The sequence below is a fragment of the Ictalurus punctatus genome, chromosome 5 (assembly GCF_001660625.3).
Source record: "Ictalurus punctatus breed USDA103 chromosome 5, Coco_2.0, whole genome shotgun sequence".
Taxonomy (NCBI): Eukaryota; Metazoa; Chordata; class Actinopteri; order Siluriformes; family Ictaluridae; genus Ictalurus; species Ictalurus punctatus.
The window spans coordinates 22,135,512-22,156,960 of record NC_030420.2 but is presented as its reverse complement, the minus strand read 5'-3'; the positions used below and the strand labels follow the sequence as shown (position 1 = coordinate 22,156,960).

Here is a 21,449-nt window from a genome sequence, read left to right as displayed (position 1 = left end):
TTTTAGTTAATAATGTACAGGGCCTGGTTTAAAAAAAAAAAGTTGAATGTTCACAAAGGAAATCCAATTTTGACTCGGTATAATGTATGTTTGGCAAAACAACAGAGTTGTAAAAGCTCTCACCATGATAATGACTCCACACCACAAACACAATTAGGACCTACTTACAGCAGTAAGTCAGATAAGACAATTAGAGAGAGAAAAAAAAAAATAGGTATAACAACCCCTTAAGGAGGCTTGGAAATACTTTGCACTGTGCTAACTACTGTGCATTTAATTATAACACATATATCATAATATAAAGGAGGGGAAAAAAACAATGTTACACTTTCTTTTCTCAGGTTGCAAGAATACTGCATATTCTGGGAGGGCATAGGATTTTTAAAAAATCTGGAGGGAGAGAGAAATGGGAAAGGCACTTAACCAGGTTTTCTTTTCAGTCTCTCTGTAGTTACTCAATATTTTATAGTTGTTGCTTAAAATATTTTAAAGAGGCAGGAATTAAAGGTTATATAAGGTCTATAAGACAGCAGGGTCATTGGTCATTTATTTGCAAAATTTATACCCATTTAATTTAAGGTTTAAGGTTCCTCCAAACCAGTATTGTGTATATACACTGTATTATCCATTATTATAAAGGGAAACCTGGAGCCATGCATTCATCGGGTGATATTTTAAACCTTTTCTGTGCTATTTTTCGCATACATTGTACAAATCTCTTTTGTAAACATAAATTACAGTGTTTAATAGTGTTACTCACATGACTGTATGTGATGAGACATTTGCAAAAAAAACGAATAAAATAATCGCTTCTGTACAACTCATGTTTCAAATTAATCACATGTAGGACTGTAATTGTTTGAAAGCAATGGTCAAACTACCAATCATCTGTATATAATTTCTCTTGCTGCATAAATGGGAATTTTAATATTATTTATTATTTAAAATCTTTATTATTCTTTATATATATATTTCTATATAACAAAAAGAAATGTGTGTTGTTTTTTTTTATAAACATTGAAACAGACATTTAATCAAAATTGCCACATAATATTTTTCAATTAAAGTAGAGGTCCCATGATTAGTATGTTAGACTATAACAACATAAAGTTGAGGTAGCACACTTTGGGTCAGTGACAGTTCAATACAATATAAAAATGACCCTTAAAGAACAGAAAAAAGTGCATGTTAACAACATAAATAATAATTTTTTTTTTTTTTTTAAATTGGTTGTACAAGTGATATTTAACTGTGATCTACATAAACGCTTTGATTTACTTTGAGCCGACATGCATGGATGAGTCTCTTTTTTTTTTGTAGAGGGCTTTACGCTTGCAGTGTAATTTAAGCAAAATTATTCAATGGAAAACTCTTTTCTCCATCTGTTTTACTCTGTGTGAATGCGGCAGCAGGACAGGGAGCATATGCCTCTTCTAATATACTTGCCTACTGTATGTAGTGAACTGTAATAATGAGGTATATCATAAAAGGAAATGAATTTTCTTAATGAAGCACAGACACCACAGGGCACAAAGACATGAATGCATGGATGCTAAAAAGGGATAGTTCACTCGAAAATGTAAATTCTGTCATCAGTTACTTTCCTTCAAGTCATTCCAAACTCATAAGACTTCCGTTCATCTTTGGAACACAAATGAGGAGATTTGTAATGAAACCTGGAAGATTTCTGTTACAATCCAGTAACCAAAACATTCAAGTTCCAAAAAGTTAATAAATGCATCATAAAAGTAATCCATGTTACTCCAGTGGTTTAATCCTAATTTAATGAAGTGATAAAATTGTGTGCGCAAAAAAATTAAAATGAAGTCTTTATTCACAAAATATCTTCCCTTCCGCAAAGATCTCCGCTCTCGTGTTACAACCAGACCTGGAAGTCATTGCACTGTTTACAGCAGAGGAAGAGGGACACTGTACACAAACTGAATCACATAGAACAATCTTTGTAACAACAATGTCTGCAGATTTATCAACCGAGCCTGTGTGAAAATGTATTTGCCCCCGTAGTTACCAATTCCCCAGATCTATGAAACTGCATTCATAATGGGGTTCAGCTGGACTATACGCAGCCAGGCCTGATTACTGCAAACCCTGTTCGAGAAATTATGAAGGAGAAGGTGATTGAAATACATCAGTCTGGGAAGGGTTACAAAGCTATTTCAAAGGCTCTGGGACTCCAAAGAACCACAGTGAGAGCCATTATCTCCAAATGGAAAAAAAACAACCTCGGCATAGTAGTGAACCTTTCTAGAAGAGGCCGACCTTCCAAAGTTCCTCCAAGGCACAGCAACTACTCATCCAGGAAGTCACAAAAGAGCCAAGGGCAGCATCAAAAAACCTACAGGCCTCTCTTGCATCAATAAAGGTCACTGTTCATGAGTCAGCTAAAAAAAAAACACTGGGCAAAGAATGACATCCATGAACAAGTGACAAGGTGAAAACCACTGCTAACCCAGAAGAACATTAAGGCTCATCTGAATTTTTCCAAAACACACCTTGATGATCCTCAAACCTTTTGGGAGAATGTTCTTTGGATAGAGGAGTCAAAAGTGGAACTGTTTGGAAGACAGGTCCCGTTACATCTGGTGTAAAATAAACACCGAATTCCACAAAATGAACATCAAACCTACAGTCAAGTATGGTGGTGGAAGTGTTATGGTGTGGGGATGCTTTGCTGCTTCAGGGTCTGGGCAACTTGTAATAATTGAGGCAAACATGAATTCTGCTCTCTACCAGAAAATCCTAAAATAGAATATCTGGACTTCAGTCCATAAGTTGAAATTCAAGCGCAAGTGGATTGTGCAGCAACACAATGATCCAAAGCATAAGAGTAAATCCTAATCCTAGACGTAAGTGAAAGACTGATATCCAGTTATCAAAAGCATTGGGTTTTAGTTATTGCTGCTAAAAGTGACACAACCAGATTTTATATTTAAGGGTGCAATTAGTTTTTCACGAGTGATAACTTATTTTACTTCAATAATAAAAAAAAACTGTATTGTGTGTTTATTCAGGTTGCCTTTGTTTTATGTTGTCTTTCGTTTGAAGATCTAAAACTATTTAATATGAGATATACACAAAAACAGAAGAAACCAGTATGGGACAAATACTTTTTCACAGAACTGTATATCATATGTACAAAAAAAAAAGCTTGATTCCTGGAGACTTACTGATATGCCTTCATTAGTACACAAACCTTAAAGCACAGTCTTCAAAAAATATTTTGGCGAGTTACTATCCTGACATCAGATAACATACCGTATGTTGAAATGACACAACACCACTTCCATCGCAACTTGCAGTTCTTATGGAAAGTTATGCAATCATATTCTCATTACCACACCATTTATATATATATATATATATATATATATATATATATATATATATATATATATATATATATATATATATATATATATATATATATATATGTGTGGTAATGAGAATATGATTGCATAACTTTCCATAAGAACTGCAAGTTGCGATGGAAGTGGTGTTGTGTCATTTCAACATACGGTATGTTATCTGATGTATTAATTTGATTGGCGAAAAATTCAGCTGTGTTTGCCAGTCATGTGCCAGAAACGCCCAGGTCAAAGTCAACCAACTGACAGAAGGTGACCTTTTCCTAACCCCAACTGCATTCAGTTAACAATATGTCCCTATTACAGTGTCATTGTGGCAGAGATACAAATGTCTCCATACTCCCTATTTATAATTACACCACATAAGGTATAAAATAACAACGTTTACACCTTAATTAGTGCACTATACTGTATATACACCAAATCACCAAATAGAGTCATTTGGAAGGAAGCATTCGGCGCCGCTGTTATGTCTTGTCGCCCTCTTGTGGTTACTGCGAGGATTACCATACTGCAACATAAATATCAGATATAATTTGGTAATTGGTTTATATATATATATATATATATATATATATATATATATATATATATATATATATATATATATATATATATATATATATATATATAGGCCAGTTGTGTTTTACAATGTGAGTTTATTGTCAGTGGAATGCATGAAGTATATCATTATAAAACGTCTCATATTGTTTTGTTTTCCAGCTGTCACACACTGCCTTAACAATTCAATAACAAACAGTTTTATTAAAAATTAAGTCAGTAAATAATCAAATGTAACGAATTATTTAATGGCTCAGCTTCTATGTTACCACTGTGGACTTTTAGTGATGATGTGCCTTTAAGGGCTGCATCAGCCAACGGGAAATGTTTCATTTTTTTCTTGGCGGCCCAAGCAAATCAGTAACGCAGTGAAGCGATGTATTTAGTGCTTCTTATGCACCGGGATTGTGGTTTGTTTTAAATAAAACACTGTAACGATAACCGGATGCTTCAAACGTTAGACTGCGAATGCATGCTTATTGTAGCTGGCTAGTTTAAACCCGATAGACAAAGCTGGATTGTCACCGTACTGCAATGCTAAGCTAGTTAGCACAGCAGCACCTTGTTCTGTTCAATGTCATAACTTAAAAATGCGGTACTAAAAACACATAATATTCAGGCGTCACACATTTTTTGTTGTAAGTTTGTAAATAAATACACAGAATGGCACACAGTTAGCCTTCGCTAACTACAGCTAATGAGAAATGGTTGATGTTGACTAACTGAACGGCAAACCCTGTATACACTGGAGGGTTAAGTCTATATCTTTCTATGACAACGCTAGAGAAGTTTCTATCTGGTATAATCATTGAGATAACTAAACGGCTGCTGCAAATGCTTGAGTAAATGCTCTCTACTCAGCAGCACAAAATTGCCCTTTTGAAAGTCTTGGGGTTTCCCCAGCAGAAGAAGAGATGAATGGTAAAATCATTCCTCACACCCCTCTGGCTGTGGACTGCTGGCAGCTTAGAAAGTGCAGCCATGTCCGGCTTTTCTTCCTCTCACACATGCACTCAGATCACACCTGTGGCCTCACATCAACCTGGAGCCACCGGCCCATATACTGCTCTCCTCTCACCGCCAAGCTCCTCAAACTCAAACTACAGGTGAGTCCTGAGTTTCTGCATAGGGTATACTCTCAGACCTGAAAAGTCCAGTTTAGTCCTCTATCAAATACAGACCGAGCTGTCAGACGGGTAGGCCATCTTTGCCAGCTGGTATGTGCTTGTAGAAGAGAAACAGATTTGAATTACAGTTGCTACCGCCACGTCATGTACTCACTTTAATAAGAACACCTGTACTCCTGCTCATTCAGACAACTATCCAGAACTGTACAGTTGAAGACTGGATAAAGACCAGAGGACGTTTTTTTGATCTTCCACTGGCTGACGTCCACCTCAAGGTTCAACATGCTGTGCATTCTGAGATGATTTTCTGCTCACCACAGTTGTAAAGAGTGGTTATTTGTAGAGATGCACCGATACAAAATCTCTCAGCCGATAGTTCTGTCTTTTATGCCTTCTTTTAAATTAATAATAATTAATTCCACAATTCTGAAGGAAATGCAAATAAAAACTTCATTCTCTCCATTTCAACAAGTTGTTTCACAGTAACTGGTCTCATAAACAGAAAACACATTACTCAAATTAACATTAACATATTAACTAAATTCTGAAGATTAAAGTAAGATTTCTTAATTTATTGAATGTTAATAATTCATATTAATATTGACTGAATTCTAAAAAAAAAAAAAAACTGATAGTCTTCACATTCACTCACCACAAACAAAAGCATTTCTACTTAATCATTGAACATCAAACTGGTAATATGAACTTTTTTAAAATGATATTAACTCATATTAACATAAACTCAGTGAATGAAGTTTTTATTTATTTATTTTATTTATTTTAATTTAATTTCCTTGAGAATTGTGGAATTAATTATTATTAATTTAAAAGAAGTCATAAAAGGCAGAGGTATCGGTCGATATCACTCTCAATAATCGGTTATCGGTATCGGCTGAGAAATTTAGTATCGGTGCAACTTTAATGAAAACTCCATGACTTAAGCAGCGTCTGAAATACTCAAACTCAAAACAGTGATTGATTGATTGATTAATTGGAAGAAGAAGAAAAAAACTGCGTGAATGTGCTGGTGTTCCTAATAAAGTGGATGAAGAAAATGTAAGAAAATAACATTAAGGCGATTAGAAAATCTCAAACGTGTATTGATTTCTTTAATCAAATTAAAAGGAAGCTACAAAATAACATGGTCTACCAGTTTGTCCAACTCAGTCTGTGTTTTAGCAGCTGGCACCTGGTGAGACTAGGTTGGATTTTTCCGCAGGGTTATGAATCCACTGTGGGATTTTTCATATATGATATTATATTCTCTATATTTCTATAGTTCTCCACTCAGTCCTGTAGGTCCCCTTCTATGTACTGTACATTATCAAGTTTTTTCTGCTTTCAAGATCTTTTCCTGAGTTGACACTAGCACTGTTTCAGTTTAAAAATTTTACAGTACGATAACCTAGTCTAAAAATGTCATGGAATCAATTGACCTTTAAAAATACAGTAAAAAAAGGAATTTATTACAAATTCATGGATATAAACAACAAATGAAGAATCCAATCCCCTAATTGTTCTTCTTTCTTAGAAAAGATATTACTGTGAACAGATTTTCCATCAAATCTCTTACATGGTCAGTATTTATCACATTGTTATTACCAGTGGAAAGAGAAAGTGGCTGCATGGAAAGACGGTGTGCTGAGGTCAGAGGAAATTGATTGGCCAGATTGGTTCGAGCTGCCAGGAAAGATACAGCAACTCAAATAATCACTCTTTACAACTGTGGTGAGCAGAAAAGCATCTCAGTATGCACAAGACATCGAACCTTGTGGATGAGCTACAGCAGCAGAAGACCACACTGGGTTCCACTCCAGTCAGAGAAAAGAAATCTGAGGCTATCATGCAGACTCACAGAAACTAGACAGTTGAAGAAAAAGAATCACCTGGTCTTTTTCCAGTCTTCAACTGTCCCATGTCAGTGAGTCTGCATGATAGCCTGAGATTTCTTTTCTCTGACTGGAGTGGAACCTAATGTGGTCTTCTGCTGTTGTAGCTCATCCACCTCATGTTTTGATGTGTTGTGTGTTCTGAGATGCTTTTCTGCTCACCACGGTTGTAAAGAGTGCTTATTTGAGCTACTATAGACTTTCTGTCAGCTCGAACCAGTCTGGTCATTCTTCTCAGATCTCTTTCATCAGCAAGATTTTTCAGCCTGCAGAGCCTGTGAAGGGTCACAGGATGTTTTTGTTTGTTTGTTTTTCACGCCATTCTGCTCCTTTGTGCTGCTGCCACATGTTAGGCTGATTAAATAACAGCATGAATGTACAGTTGTTCTTAATAAAGTGGATGGTGAGTGTATAAACATACAGTGTTGTTTCTTCTGATTTAAGTTTTCCACAGTGTTGTTGCATTTGATGTTCTCTGTTATGCAGGTGAACGAAAAATGGATCCGGCCTCTGGAGGTTGGTGAGCCGCACCTGTTGCCCCTGGATGACATTGGGAAAGAAAAATTGACCGTTACCCTTATTGATGCCAACCACTGTCCTGGGGCTGTTATGTTTTTTTTCGAGGGCTACTTTGGCACTATTCTTTACACTGGTACACTTTAGTTTATGTTTAATTGAACACTTGAATTGTTGAATTGTTTATGTGAGAATTGTTGAATTGTTTATGTGAGTAAAGCAGTCTGTAAAACAGAAAGCTTATTTGTACTCGGTTCTTAACCATTTTTCCACTTTTTAACAGGTGACTTTCGGTACACTCCATCAATGCTGCGTGAGCCGTGTCTCAGAAATAATACTACTATTGATGTGCTTTATTTGGACAACACTAACTGTGACCCCACACGTTTGATTCCTACTCGCCAGCGAGCCTGTCAACAGATGAAGGAGATCATACGAGACCATCCAAACTACACTGTGGTCATCGGTGAGATTTAAAATGTGTCACATGCCGAGTTCATGCTGAGTTGCACCTTTTAAAGCTTCATTAGTTAGGAGCTTGGAAGAAAAAGAATAAGATTATAGGAAAATGCAAAAAAATAAAATAAATAAAATGCAATATATTATATACACACCATGCACTTAAATAGGAACACCTTTCACCTTTGCTCATTTATGCAGTTATCCAGTCAGCCAGTCATGTGGCAGCAGCACAATGCATAAAATCATGCAGATACAGGTCAAGAGCTTCAGTTAATGTTCACATCAGAGTGAGGAAAAAGTCTGATATCTGTGACTTTAACTGAGGCATGATTGTTGGTAACAGGTGGGTAGAGTATTTCAGATACTTCCGATCTCCTGGGATTTTCACACATAACAGTTTACACAGTCTGCATCAGAGTTTACACAGAATAGTGCGAAAAACAAAAACCATTGAGTGAGCGACAGTTCTGTGGGTGGAAACACCTTGTTAGAAAATGGCCATATTGGATCAAGCTGCCAGGTAGGATATAGTGATTTCATAAGAAATTAAATCTTTAAATGTCTAGAATCTTTAAATACAGTTTCTCCCTTTCCACTTTTGGGGGTAGCTAGATTTTAAAACTATAACATAATGAGATACATGTACAAGTATCTCATTACATACATGCAAAAGAAAAACCTGTACTTTTTAAATTGTTTTACATATAGAAGAAAATAGCTACATTTGATCAGGTGAAGGGGTTTTCCAGGCCACCACATTATCTTGTTGTTGGAAAGTCTGTGATGAATAATACATGTTACAGTGAGGGAAAAAAGTATTTGATCCCCTGCTGATTTTGTACGTTTGCCCACTGACAAAGAAATGATCAGTCTATAATTTTAATGGTAGATTTATTTGAACAGTGAGAGACAGAATAACAACAAAAAAATCCAGAAAAACGCATGTCGAAAATGTTATAAATTGATTTGCATTTTAATGAGGGAAATATGTATTTGACCCCTCTGCAAAACATGACTTAGTACTTGGTGGCAAAACCCTTGTTGGCAATCACAGAGGTCAGACGTTTCTTGTAGTTGGCCACCAGGTTTGCACACATCTCAGGAGGGATTTTGTCCCACTCCTCTTTGCAGATCTTCTCCAAGTCATTAAGGTTTTGAGGCTGACGTTTGGCAGCTCGAACCTTCAGCTCCCTCCACAGATTTTCTATGGTATTAAGGTCTGGAGACTGGCTAGGCCACTCCAGGACCTTAATGTGCTTCTTCTTGAGCCACTCCTTTGTTGCCTTGGCTGTGTGTTTTGGGTCATTGTCATGCTGGAATACCCATCCACGACCCATTTTCAATGCCCTGGCTGAGGGATGGAGGTTCTAACCCAAGATTTGACGGTACATGGCCCCGTCCATCGTCCCTTTGATGCGGTGAAGTTGTCCTGTCCCCTTAGCAGAAAAATACCCCCAAAGCATAATGTTTCCACCTCCATGTTTGACGGTGGGGATGGTGTTCTTGGGGTCATAGGCAGCATTCCTCCTCCTCCAAACACGGCGAGTTGAGTTGATGCCAAAGAGCTCCATTTTGGTCTCATCTGACCACAACACTTTCACCCAGTTGTCCTCTGAATCATTCAGATGTTCATTGACAAACTTCAGACGGGCATGTATATGTGCTTTCTTGAGCAGGGGGACCTTGCGGCCGCTGCAGGATTTCAGTCCTTCATGGCGTAGTGTGTTACCAATTGTTTTCTTGGTGACTATGGTCCCAGCTGCCTTGAGATCATTGATTCCTCACTGTTCTCATGATCATTGCAACTCCACGAGGTGAGATCTTGCATGGAGCCCCAGGCCGAGGGAGATTGACAGTTCTTTTGTGTTTCTTCCATTTGCGAATAATCGCACCAACTGTTGTCACCTTCTCACTAAGCTGCTTGGCAATGGTCTTGTAGCCCATTCCAGACTTGTGTAGGTCTCCAATCTTGTCCCTGACATCCTTGGAGAGCTCTTTGGTCTTGGCCCTGGTGGAGAGTTCGGAATCTGATTGATTGATTGCTTCTGTGGACAGGTGTCTTTTATACAGGTAACAAGCTGAGATTAGGAGCACTCCCTTTAAGAGTGTGCTCCTAATCTCAGCTCGTTACCTGTATAAAAGACACCTGGGAGCCAGAAATCTTTCTAATTGAGAGGGGGTCAAATACTTATTTCCCTCATATAAATGCAAATCAATTTATAACATTTTTGACATGCGTTTTTCTGGATTTTCTTGTTGTTTTTCTGTCTCTCATTGTTCAAATAAATCTACCATTAAAATTATAGACTGATCATTTCTTTGTCAGTGGGCAAACGTACAAAATCAGCAGGGGATCAAATACTTCTTTCCCTCACTGTATGAATAATACAATTTTATGCTCCAGCTGGGAGTTCATTTCTCAGGTGGATACAGGCTGAGGTTAAGCAGTGTAACAATTTTTAATGTATAAAATATGAATATAGTATTTTTTTTTGCACATAGGCATGTATGCTCTGGGGAAAGAGTCTCTGCTTGTAGAGTTGGCGAGGGAGTTTAAGACCTGGGTGGAGGTAGACGTGGAGCGTCTGGAGACCCTGCGGGTGCTAGAGCTGCCCGATGTGTTCTGCACAAAGCCAGGCTCGGGGCGTCTTCGTGCCGTTGCTCAGTCTGAGGTCACTGCATCCAACTTGTTGGCCTGGAATAAGGAGCGGCCTACCATCGCCATACTGCCCACCAGCCGCCCAGTGGTTTCCTACCATCCTAACGTCCATGTAGTGCCCTACTCAGACCACTCTTCCTACCAACAGCTGGAGGAATTTGTTTCAGCTTTGCGTCCTTTGTCCCTGGTGCCAATCGTGGGCAGCTGCATGCCGAACTTCTCCTCTCTTCTGTGCCAACGCAGGAATCGACACGAGGTGGTGATACCCGAGTCAGTACAACGCTACATGATGGCAAAGCCTAATGTTCAGCCTTTTACTTTCACACGAAATATTCTTCATCGTTCTTTGCACACAGTGCCTCGAGGGGTTGTGTTCGAATCACCTGGAAAGAATCCCAGACTCCCTAGCCATAATGATGTTGAAGATTCAGATGCTGTGGAGGCAGAAGATGATGTAGTGGAAGTCGATTCTGAACTGGATGGAGACTCTCATTGCATTCTGTTAGACATGAACACAGCCCTAACACATGATGTTAACACTCAACACCCTAAGAGTCTAAATCTGATTCGGGTCACATTGGAGGATGCAATCATGATTGACAGTCTCCCTCGAGATGAGACTGATTCCCTCATTGCCCTTGAAGGATCACGGTCGCCTGATGTTAATGGCACAAGAAAAATCACACCTTCACCCTGTGATGGCATTACTGCTGTGACCCATAACAAAAATCCCAGGAAGAGGAGCCCCCAGATGGGAAACATTAACTCCAGAGTGATGTGCTCATCAATGGACAGCATTAGTCTCCATGACAGGAGCTGTGTAATGGCTTTGGCAGCTTTAACACCATCTGAAACAGATCCTGATTCATCTGATGCATTTGATACAGTTGAGAGAGAGGAGACAGAGCAGTGGCTACTCAACAACTTCACTATTCCAGAGGAAGAACTCGCATGTCAATACGGAGTCATTCAAAGTCTACACAAGGTGTATCCACTCGCGCCAATCAATATGCCAAAAGCCGAGGGTGATCCGTTTGAGGCTGCAATACAGAGATTCAAATCCAAATAGGTATTGAAAACATTTAGGACAATGACAAAACCAAGACATATACTGCCCGTCATCATTACGAGTAACAGAAATTGTCAAATAGTGTACAAGACATTCATAGTGAAAATGTGATGTAAATGTATTCTAGTAATTATTCGCACTGTTTACCTTCTTCGATTCAGTTCTGGAGAAAGCTAGGGTGGCAGAACTTCTTTCTTCTGGCTTAATCTAAGCCTTTGTGTTGATTTTGCCACAATAACAACCACTACACACTCAAAAGCTCTCTAATACAACTTGCTTAATGTATAGCAGTTTTTACATGAAGTGTTAAAACTCTTCTGTGGTGTGTTCCGTATTTTTCAACTTATTATGACGTAGCATGATGTAGCACATTTTAGACTGTTCTTTCCTACTGCAACATCATGATTTAAATTGGGTTCTTATTGTACTTATTGTCAAACCAAATCCAGTATGTGTCTTGTTATTGTACCTAAATGGGTGTTAACCGATTGTCTTTTCAACAGTATGGAAACCATTATGGTATTAGCATGTTATGCTTTTGCTCTTTTCTAAGTTACTTACTATATATAATGTTGAAATTGTATGCACACAACGTTTTTTCCCCCAAAAACCTTCAGATTGAATTGTAATAAAATGTCTTATGTTTTCAGTTGTCATTTCATCATTACCATTGGTCACATGGTCAACATCAGAGGAATATTATGTTGATTGTGTGTATTGTGTTGTATGTTATATTAACTCAGTCATTTACAACAAATGAACATAAGGTGCAAAACTATAACTTGTTTTAAGATGTGAATTTCTAAGAGGTGAATTTCAAATTTCTTTAAGAGCATGGCATTTTTAATTCTAGTTCAGATTCTAGTGAATTTAATTTTACCCTATCATAGACATGGAAAGGGAAGTTATTTCATTCATTCATTCATCTTCAGTAACCGATCAAGGTCATGGCCTATCCGAAGTCTGTCCTTACATAGTAAAATCCCTAGTGTTGAATTAACACCCAGAGTGTTATTTGAGTCCAATGGACTTATATAAACACTATAGGGTGTGAATTCAGCACTGTGGGTGTTAAACCAACACTGATGATTTTGCTGTGTATAACACTGGGTACAAGGCTGACAGGACACCAGTCTATCACAGAGACATTCACTCCTAGTGGCAATTTTGCATAGCCAATCCACCTAACTACATGTTTGTGGACAGTATGAGGAAACCCACACGAACATGGGGAGAACATGCAGCACTACACACAGACAGTAACCCACACTCAGGATCAAACTGGGAACACTGGAGCTGTGAAGCTGCAATGCTAACCACTGTGCTGCCCTAGGGATGTTGTTTATTTATGTAAATTGAGTTATGCATTTATCTGGAAAAGTGCAACAAACTTGAATTTAAATCAGAGGTTTCTCAATTCCAGTACTGCAGAGTTTTTTTGGTGAAGGGTTACAAGCAAAGGGGCAAAGTGCGTGTGTTTTTTTTCTATGCACTGTTACTTTTTTTTCCAATTTAGTTGAAAAATCACTCAGGAGGTTTTTAGTGTCGCATGTTATAAAATAAAAACAAAAAATAAAATGGATTAACGGACAAGAAATATATGGTAATGCTTACTTAGAATTGGATTTAAATCAGTTATTAACAGCCCTGTTGCATAACTGTGCCAAGTATAAGCTGGGGGTGGATTATAGAAATGTACTAAATGTATAGCATATTTTTTTAAAAAAAGTCAGATTAACACTAGTTAAGTACCTTTTTATGAGTTAAAATTATAGAACAAGCAAGAGAAGGCTGGCCAGATTTGAATAGTAGGGAGAAAATTGAATCTTCTAAATATTCTCAATATTTTACATTTGAATTAACATCATTTTCCATGATTTTCAACTTTTGCAGCCAGCAACTTTTCTTTTTTTTTTTTTTTTTTTTTTGGCTTGAAAATCTGTAAGTGTAATGGTTTGTCAGTAGATGGCAGTAAATAACAGGCAATGTCATGATTTAGTCACCCTTTTCAGTCTCTTTTCCCCTTCTACAAAGAATAGACAAGTGTCTACATATTCTGTTCACCCCTTAATTATTTGTCTGCACATTTCACACAAGCATGTGAATGGTTTTTGGACACTAATTCCTAATTAGTGAAAAATAACTGTATTTATCTGTATTAGCTGTATTTGACTAGGAGGACAGACAGCAGGACAGACAGTTTATAAGCACTCCATAGAAACACCCCCTCTTTTTTTCCTGGCTTTCTAATGGATGTTTCATAATGCGTTCATTTAGCACAAGGCTCATTTACAGTTGTGCAGTGCTTTTGACTTCTAACAACATCAGACACTAATTAGTCTTTAGCACAACAGGACAACAAGCTCTGCAGAAGTAGTCCAAAATAACACCACTTATCTTTGGGGTTTTTTTTGTTTTTGTTTTTTGTTTTGTCTCTTGTCTGTCTCTTATCAGCACATAACTAGAAGTAGTGTGTAGTACTTTCAGACTATGCAAACGCTAACGAGGAGCTTTGTACTATAATTTTTCTTGTCCAACGAATATACAATACCATTTGTTTATTACTGTATTGTGCTGTATGTTTGTGTTGTAAATTATATGCAGTTATGCATATACTTGATCAGGGATTAGAAGTAGACTATATTTGTCCATCATTGGCATTCTGAGTTAAAATACACCATCCAGTGTTTTAATATAGCATCAATAATACATTTACAGTTTTTCCTGCTGAAGATATTTTAACTTGGCTGGCTTAAAATTTCACATGCAGACAGACTTTAGTTCAGAGTTTGTCGACTTGTCCCTCATTCCCATGCATTTTATATGCGCTGCTTATAAGGCCCCAGCACAGTCCCCCTGTGCTCATAAAGAATGAATGTGCTGATTCTGTCTTGGAAACTCTTTGCATTCTCTGTGAAGTTGCTTTCAGATTAACACACAGACCATACTTTGTGAGATAAGCTCATATATACATTGATATGCAGGGTCCATTTTATGATAATGTATTCTACTTGTGACACAGTATACGATTATCTTTTACTATTACCAAATGTGTACATACAGTAAAATAAGCATATTCAAATTTAAGTTTAAAATATACAATCACTGGCCACTTTATTAGGTTATGTAATAATCTAATAATCCTAATTACTTGGCAGTAGCACAATTCACACAATCCTGCAGATACAGATCAAGGGTTTCAGTTAATGTTCACATCAAACACCATGGGGAAATGGGGAAAATGTTATCTCAATGACTGTCTGGTGCCAGACAGGACTTTGTAAGTACTTCAGAAACTGCCGATCTCCTGTAATTCCGTTGAAACTGGACATCTTCAACTGTCCAGCTGCTGTGAGCCTGTACACTCTACTCTCCACAGTAGCACACTAGATTCCTGTTGTTGGCAGGCAAGTGTGATGTGGTTTTCTAATGTTGTAGCCCATTTGCCTCAAGGTTTTTACATGATGTGCTTTCTGAGATGCTTTTCTGCTCACCATGGTTGTACCATGGATTTGCACCATTCTGCAGACTATCGTGTGCGAAAATCCCAGTTGAGCAACAGAAAACCAGTCTGTCTGGCACCAACAGCCATGCCACAGTCAGAGTCAGTCAATGATATAATATGACAACCCATGCAAGTTCTCCCATATCATCACAATGCACCAAACTGGACCAGTCCCCACTGGAGCACCATGTTCTTCCCAAGCCTGTAGGATGGCTCAACTTGACACATTCCTCAAGGTACAAGGAAGACCAAACAGACTCACTGGTGTCATCAAACAAAGATGGAAGACCTACATCTTCATGAAGCAGTTAAATGAGCACAAATTTTTTTAAAAATAATAATAATTGAACCAATTTAAAAGCTAATTACAAGAATCTTTGGCTTATCGTATCTCTTCTCACTAAAAGGGTTTAGATTGATAGTATTAGGTTATGAAGTTATGCTTTTGATGGCCTCAGTATAAGGCCAGCTGCTAAATAATACAAAGGTCACTAATCATAAAGTTATGTCAGTTTTCTGAAAGAACTTATGTAGGTTTCATGTAGCTCTATGAATGCTGTCCTTAAGTGAAGTGTTACCCCTTTTTCTATTTTGTGTACAGTATGCACAGAAAGACCAGTCTGGAATACTTCAATCCATGGAGGACTAGATCTTAAGATAGTATAGTATTATGAGAAAAGATCAAATATCTCAAATTGTAAATTTTGGCTTAATAGTTTTGTTGCTTATTGAGAATAGTTGCTTTCAAACTACTAGAGTAGTATTTTAAAAAGTTCATCAGCACATACTGTCTTACTGTTGCTGTTTATTATATATTATATTGACAAACAATTAAATGGTATTGTTATTAAAGATTGTTTAAAAAAAACACCTAACATTCACCAGGAACCATTATAAATTTGTAATCTTTTGCAGAGTGTTTTTCATCACTTGTACTACACTGTTCGGAAGCCTACAGCTGTGTTTCAGCCACAGCATAACTCAATTCCACAATGATTGCTTTCTAGGCAGAGTTAGACATCTAAAGGTGTATTGGAGAAGTGGAAGATAAATGATGGCAAACTGCAGATATGGCTTTTATCCACAGCAGGGCAGCAGGGTGAAACCTAATGGCTTTGTTTCAAACCATTTTACTTTTCCCTTATTTTCATAGGCTGAGGGCCCAGCAGTCTGAATGCTTTGGGCAAGTGTGTGCCAGGGGAGGAATCCTTGCTAAATTTCAACCAAGCAAAATTAGCCACCAGAAAAATCTGATATTTGCTGAATATGCTGCGGATATGCTGCATTCAAATGATGTCTCCTGCTCCTGTAATAAAATTTCCATCTGAATTATGAATCCAGACTTCAGTATTCAAATATTTTTTTAATTAAATTTTTATATGATGATGCAGCAGAAATATAACAGCATCCAAAAGTATTTTTGCAGACTGAATTCCTCAGTATTATTCTGCCTATGAGTATGCTTCAATACTTTACATTGCATATTTAGAACAATAATTCTACCAACACTGCAGCACTGACAGTCTTTATCTGTACAGGGACCTCTGTCTGATCTCTAATTAGAAAATAATTTCAAGTGTCAGAATAACACATCAGCAGTGCTCATCCATGCATCGTCTCCCACCCCTCCTCTTTGCTTTGACAGGCACAGCGGCACCATTATCACACCCGGAGGTATGCAACTCAAGCCTTCTTCTGAAAATAGAACATCTTACAAAGCTAAAGTTGGGAGTGTGTTTATGGGCATATCAATAAGGCATAGAGCAGTGGCTCACTTCACTGCAAAGCCCTACGATATGCTGTATACTAGGGGTTTCTACATAGCATAAATTAAGACATAATACATAATGAGCAAGGATGCAAGGAATGAAAGGGGGGGAGAGAGAGAGAGAGAGAGAGAGAGAGAGAGAGAGAGAGAGAGAGATGCAAACGTGCTGCCCAGAAAAAAGCCTTTGAATGAGAAAAATGAAGACATTTATGCACTCATTATTAATGGCATTATTAAGGTCAGCATATGTTGGCACATTCTTTCTACTAACATTATTTATTAAGCAGTGTTGGGTAAGTTACTCAAAAAAAGTGATCCACTAAAGATGACTAATTACCAATTTAAAATTGTAATTTGATTACATTACTGATTATTGCATGTAAAAAAAGTAATCAGATTACTAATTACTTTACTTTCATGTTACATTCAAAACCTATCAAACCTACAAAAACACTACAAAGTGAAACTCATAGTTCTTTCAGTAATTTTAGCATGTATCAATGTACAACATGATCAGAAAAAGTTGGATTTATCAAAAAACTCGCCTTGGGTGTTGTCACTGTTTGTAGAAGTACCAGACTGACAAAATATAAAACTTTTCTAAAACTAGGCTATTTGGTGTCGCTAGCCAAAGGGAGGCACAGCTAAGCTATGGGTTTAGCTGCTACAGTGCTATGCAAAGCTCTGCTCATATCATATTCACATAAACTGGAACTCAAACAGACATTTACCTTGTTTTCCTGCTCAGCATCAGATGATGTTACTGTTTCAGTTTCAACCCCTTTACTTTTAAAAAAAAAAAAAAAAAAAAAAAACAAACATATATCCATTTTTCCTGACACTGACTGTGAGCTAGCATTTGTCTGAAATTGAGAGCTGTCAGCCAATAAGACACGAGTGTTTCAACGTATTTTCCTGTAAACCTTGTCTGATTGGTCTCACCTCTGTTCACTGAAGATATACACAGTGACAAACCGCTCCAAGTGGAGAATTATTCAAGGCTAATGAATCTTCGACTATCATCTTCTTTGAGGCTACAGCCCCCAATGGCGAGGCCAGGTTATGCCCCTAGCAGCCAGGCAAAACATCATTTATTTTAAAAATGCGTTTTACTTAATATTGTTTTCTTAACAATACATTCGTAATGCAAGTAATGTAATTTTACTGACATAAGTAACTGTAATCAAATTACATAAATTTAAAATGTAATGCATTACATTTACTGGGTTATGATGAAACGTAATTAGATCACAGTAACAGTTACTTTGTAACACATTATACCCAACTCTGTTAATAACTCCAGTGAAACTAATAAGTAAAGTGTGGTGTTACATTGGTGACTCACGCAAAAAGGTTTAATTTATAATTTAAATAAACAATATTCTAATTATATATAAATTTCTAATTTCAAATGTACTTTTCAGTAACTTTACTTCTAAGTATAAATTTACTGCTCAAACTCCAGCTGGACAAGAATTGTTGAGTTATGTATCTTGCTCAAGTGTATGGTTACAGTACCATGCACCTGTAGGTGCATTATACATTATCTAAATTTACATCTAAATTGGTGCTACCTCCAGGATTTGTATTAGCAACTTGGCAAATTTCAATATCTACATCAGCAGCACACTACAGCACAGCTTTGATGTAATCTCCTGCAAGCTCAACAAGTTTTACAACATTTCTATTCCCCAGACAGACTGCAATATCATAACAACATTGGGTGGTCCTCACCAACTTCTATAATCAAACAAATAACTTCAGGCAACAAAAAAACACAACAGATTTTAATATGTAGTCATTTCCCCCCAAATTTGAAATTCACCATTCTACAGTGAGAAGGATTGATTACAAATGGAGAGCCATTAAGAGAGTTGCCAGTCTTCTCAGGAGTGAGTTTCCCAGCAAATTCAGTCCAAGGTCAGACCAATTAATGCTCAAAGATATAAAGAACAACTCAAGAGCTACATCATGTAACCTACAGGCCTCTGAAAACACACTGAATGTTAATGTTCATGAAAGCATAATCAGAAAAACATGGAACAAGCCTGGCTTTCATTTAAGAGTGTGTTGGAAAAAGTCCTTTCTTTTCAAAAAGAATATAGGGCATGACTTAGGTTTGCAAAATCACGGCAGGAAAAAAATTCGGACTTAGAAAAATAACGGACAAAAGATAACCCGTCCTCCGGGAGGGCCACGAGAGACAGACACAGAAGCCGCCTTCACGGACTCGTCTCCCGGCCTCCTACTCACTCCCCTTGACGTTACCACCAGTGAGGACTTTGAAAAATGGGAGAGAAAAAAATCGGAAAAACGGTGAAAATTAAAAAAATCAGAAGCTCCAGGGGTATCCGAGCACCAGAGAAAGACACAGAAGCCGCCTCGGGTGTCTCTTCAATATCTCTCCAATATCCTTTGTACTGATGAGAACAATGTGTAGAGTTTTGTTTATGCACAGCGCCATGTTTGGCGAAAACCAAACACAGCATATCACCACAAACACCTCATACCAGCTGTCAAGCATGGTGGAGGTCGGGTGATGATTTGGGCTTGTTTTGCAGCCACAGGACCTGGGAAACTTGCAGTCATTGAGACACTTTATTCCAGAATATTCTTGAGACAAATGTGAGGTCATCTGTCCAGCAGCTTAAGCTGGGCTGAAATTGGGACATGCAACAGGACAATGATCCCAAGCACACCAGCAAATCAACATCTGAATGGCTAAAGGAGAACAAAATCAAGGTGTTGGAATGGCCAGTCCAGACTTGTTTATACGAGTTGGTGAGGACCACATAATTGTTATTTAGGCCCTGATAAATAAAAACAGAACTGAAGGAGGGTGTGCTTTCTTTTTCTCATACTTTCAAAATGAAGTACAAAATTATTTTTGTTTGTTTGTTTGTTTGTTTTGTTGATGATTCTATAATTTTTTCCTCAATATTGAGTGATTCCCTATCTGGAAAAAATATACCATTAATTAAAAGTATATAATTTAATTAGTTTGAGGTATGTTTCATGAAGCCATAATGTTCATATATTTGAAAAATTGTTTTGCATCATATCTGTGATTTCTTTCTTTGCTACAAAGTAAAAAAGCCAGGTGAGCATCCTTTATGTGTGGTGATTCCATAATTTTTGCCCAGCATGAAATTTGTAGACATATCATGTCTTTATGCTTAATACAAACTTTGCTAGCTAACTTTACTAACCTTACATAAATGCTGAATCTGTCCATCATTGTCATGAGAATCTGGGGTGGTTACTAATTCTTTTATGGAAAATTTACTAAATTGTTTACCAATTTATCAATTGTGTAGTTTGGATTGCATCATTCATACAACTGCCAAACAAGCAATTATGCAGGAATAACAGAATAATTTGTTACATAATATAATGAACTAGTAAAATAATATTCCCTAGTGAAATATCTGTGTCAATAATATTCAATTCAATTCAATTCAATTTTATTTGTATAGCGCTTTTTACAATAGACATTGTCTCAAAGCAGCTTTACAGAAATATCAACACGGTATACAGATATTAAAGGTGTGAATTTATCCCAACTGAGCAAGCCACTGAGTGGCGACGGTGGCAAGGAAAAACTCCCTAAGATGTTTTAAGAGGAAGAAACCTTGAGAGGAACCCGACTCAGAAGGGAACCCATCCTCATCTGGGTAACAACAGATATTGTGAAAAAGTTCATTATGGATTTATATGAAGTCTGTATGGTGTTAAGAGCAGCCGTAGTCCCAGCAGTCTGGAATTAAAGAAGATTTGAGCTCCATCCAGAGGCAGAAAGGATCTGGATCTCTAGTATCTCCATAAATTCGTGTGGGGCTCGGCGAAAGGAGAGAGGGAGAAAGTAGAACAGAATCTAGTCAGGGTAGGCTTGAGTAAACAAATACGTTTTAAGCTTAGACTTAAACACTGAGACTGTGTCTGAGTCCCGAACACTAATAGGAAGACTGTTCCATAACTGTGGGGCCCTATAAGAGAAAGCTCTTCCCCCTGCTGTAGCCTTCACTATTCGAGGTACCGTCAGATAGCCTGCATCTTTTGATCTAAGTAGGCGTGGCGGATCATATAAAACCAAAAGGTCGCTTAGATATTGTGGCGCGAGACCGTTTAGTGCTTTATAGGTTAATAAGAGTATTTTATAATTAATGCGAGATTTTTAATATGAACCCTTGATATCGGTAATAAAGAGTTTTTGTTGTTGTAGATAGCACTATGAAATGGTCATCTGTCTATGAGGCAGAGCCAGACCTTATTGATATTTTCAAATATAAAATGTATTCAGATTGCAAAGCTAAGCCACAGCAATGTTTTTGATTTAACAAAGCTTCTTTATTCTTATGTTTTAATGTCAAGGGTTATTCACAATGTCTGAAAGGTACTTAACAATCCAATATCTTCATTTTATGAAGATTCATATCTGTCAAAATTCATATTCATATCTTTCAAAATATCAGTATCAAATAAATTCAAATAAAAACACTGATTAACA

At 37.3% G+C, this 21,449-nt stretch overlaps 1 protein-coding gene across 1 annotated transcript; it reads left to right on the top strand.

Annotated features, from left to right (window-relative positions):
* The first annotated feature begins 4,271 nt into the window (after window positions 1-4,271).
* On the top strand, window positions 4,272-12,314 carry dclre1b (DNA cross-link repair 1B). Its single transcript, XM_017468972.3, has 4 exons — window positions 4,272-5,053; window positions 7,450-7,615; window positions 7,763-7,945; window positions 10,444-12,314. Exons 1-4 carry the CDS (start codon window positions 4,862-4,864, stop codon window positions 11,667-11,669), a joined length of 1,767 nt encoding a protein of 588 aa, XP_017324461.1. The 5' UTR covers window positions 4,272-4,861; the 3' UTR covers window positions 11,670-12,314.
* The last annotated feature ends 9,135 nt before the right edge of the window (window positions 12,315-21,449 follow it).

Bases quoted from the DNA above. Each gene is read 5' to 3' on its own strand.
- dclre1b (XM_017468972.3), top strand. From the start codon at position 4,862: ATGAATGGTAAAATCATTCCTCACACCCCTCTGGCTGTGGACTGCTGG. The intron at 5,054-7,449 runs GTGAGTCCTGAG...TCTGTTATGCAG, and splicing joins TCCTCAAACTCAAACTACAG to GTGAACGAAAAATGGATCCG. The intron at 7,946-10,443 runs GTGAGATTTAAA...TTTTGCACATAG, and splicing joins AAACTACACTGTGGTCATCG to GCATGTATGCTCTGGGGAAA.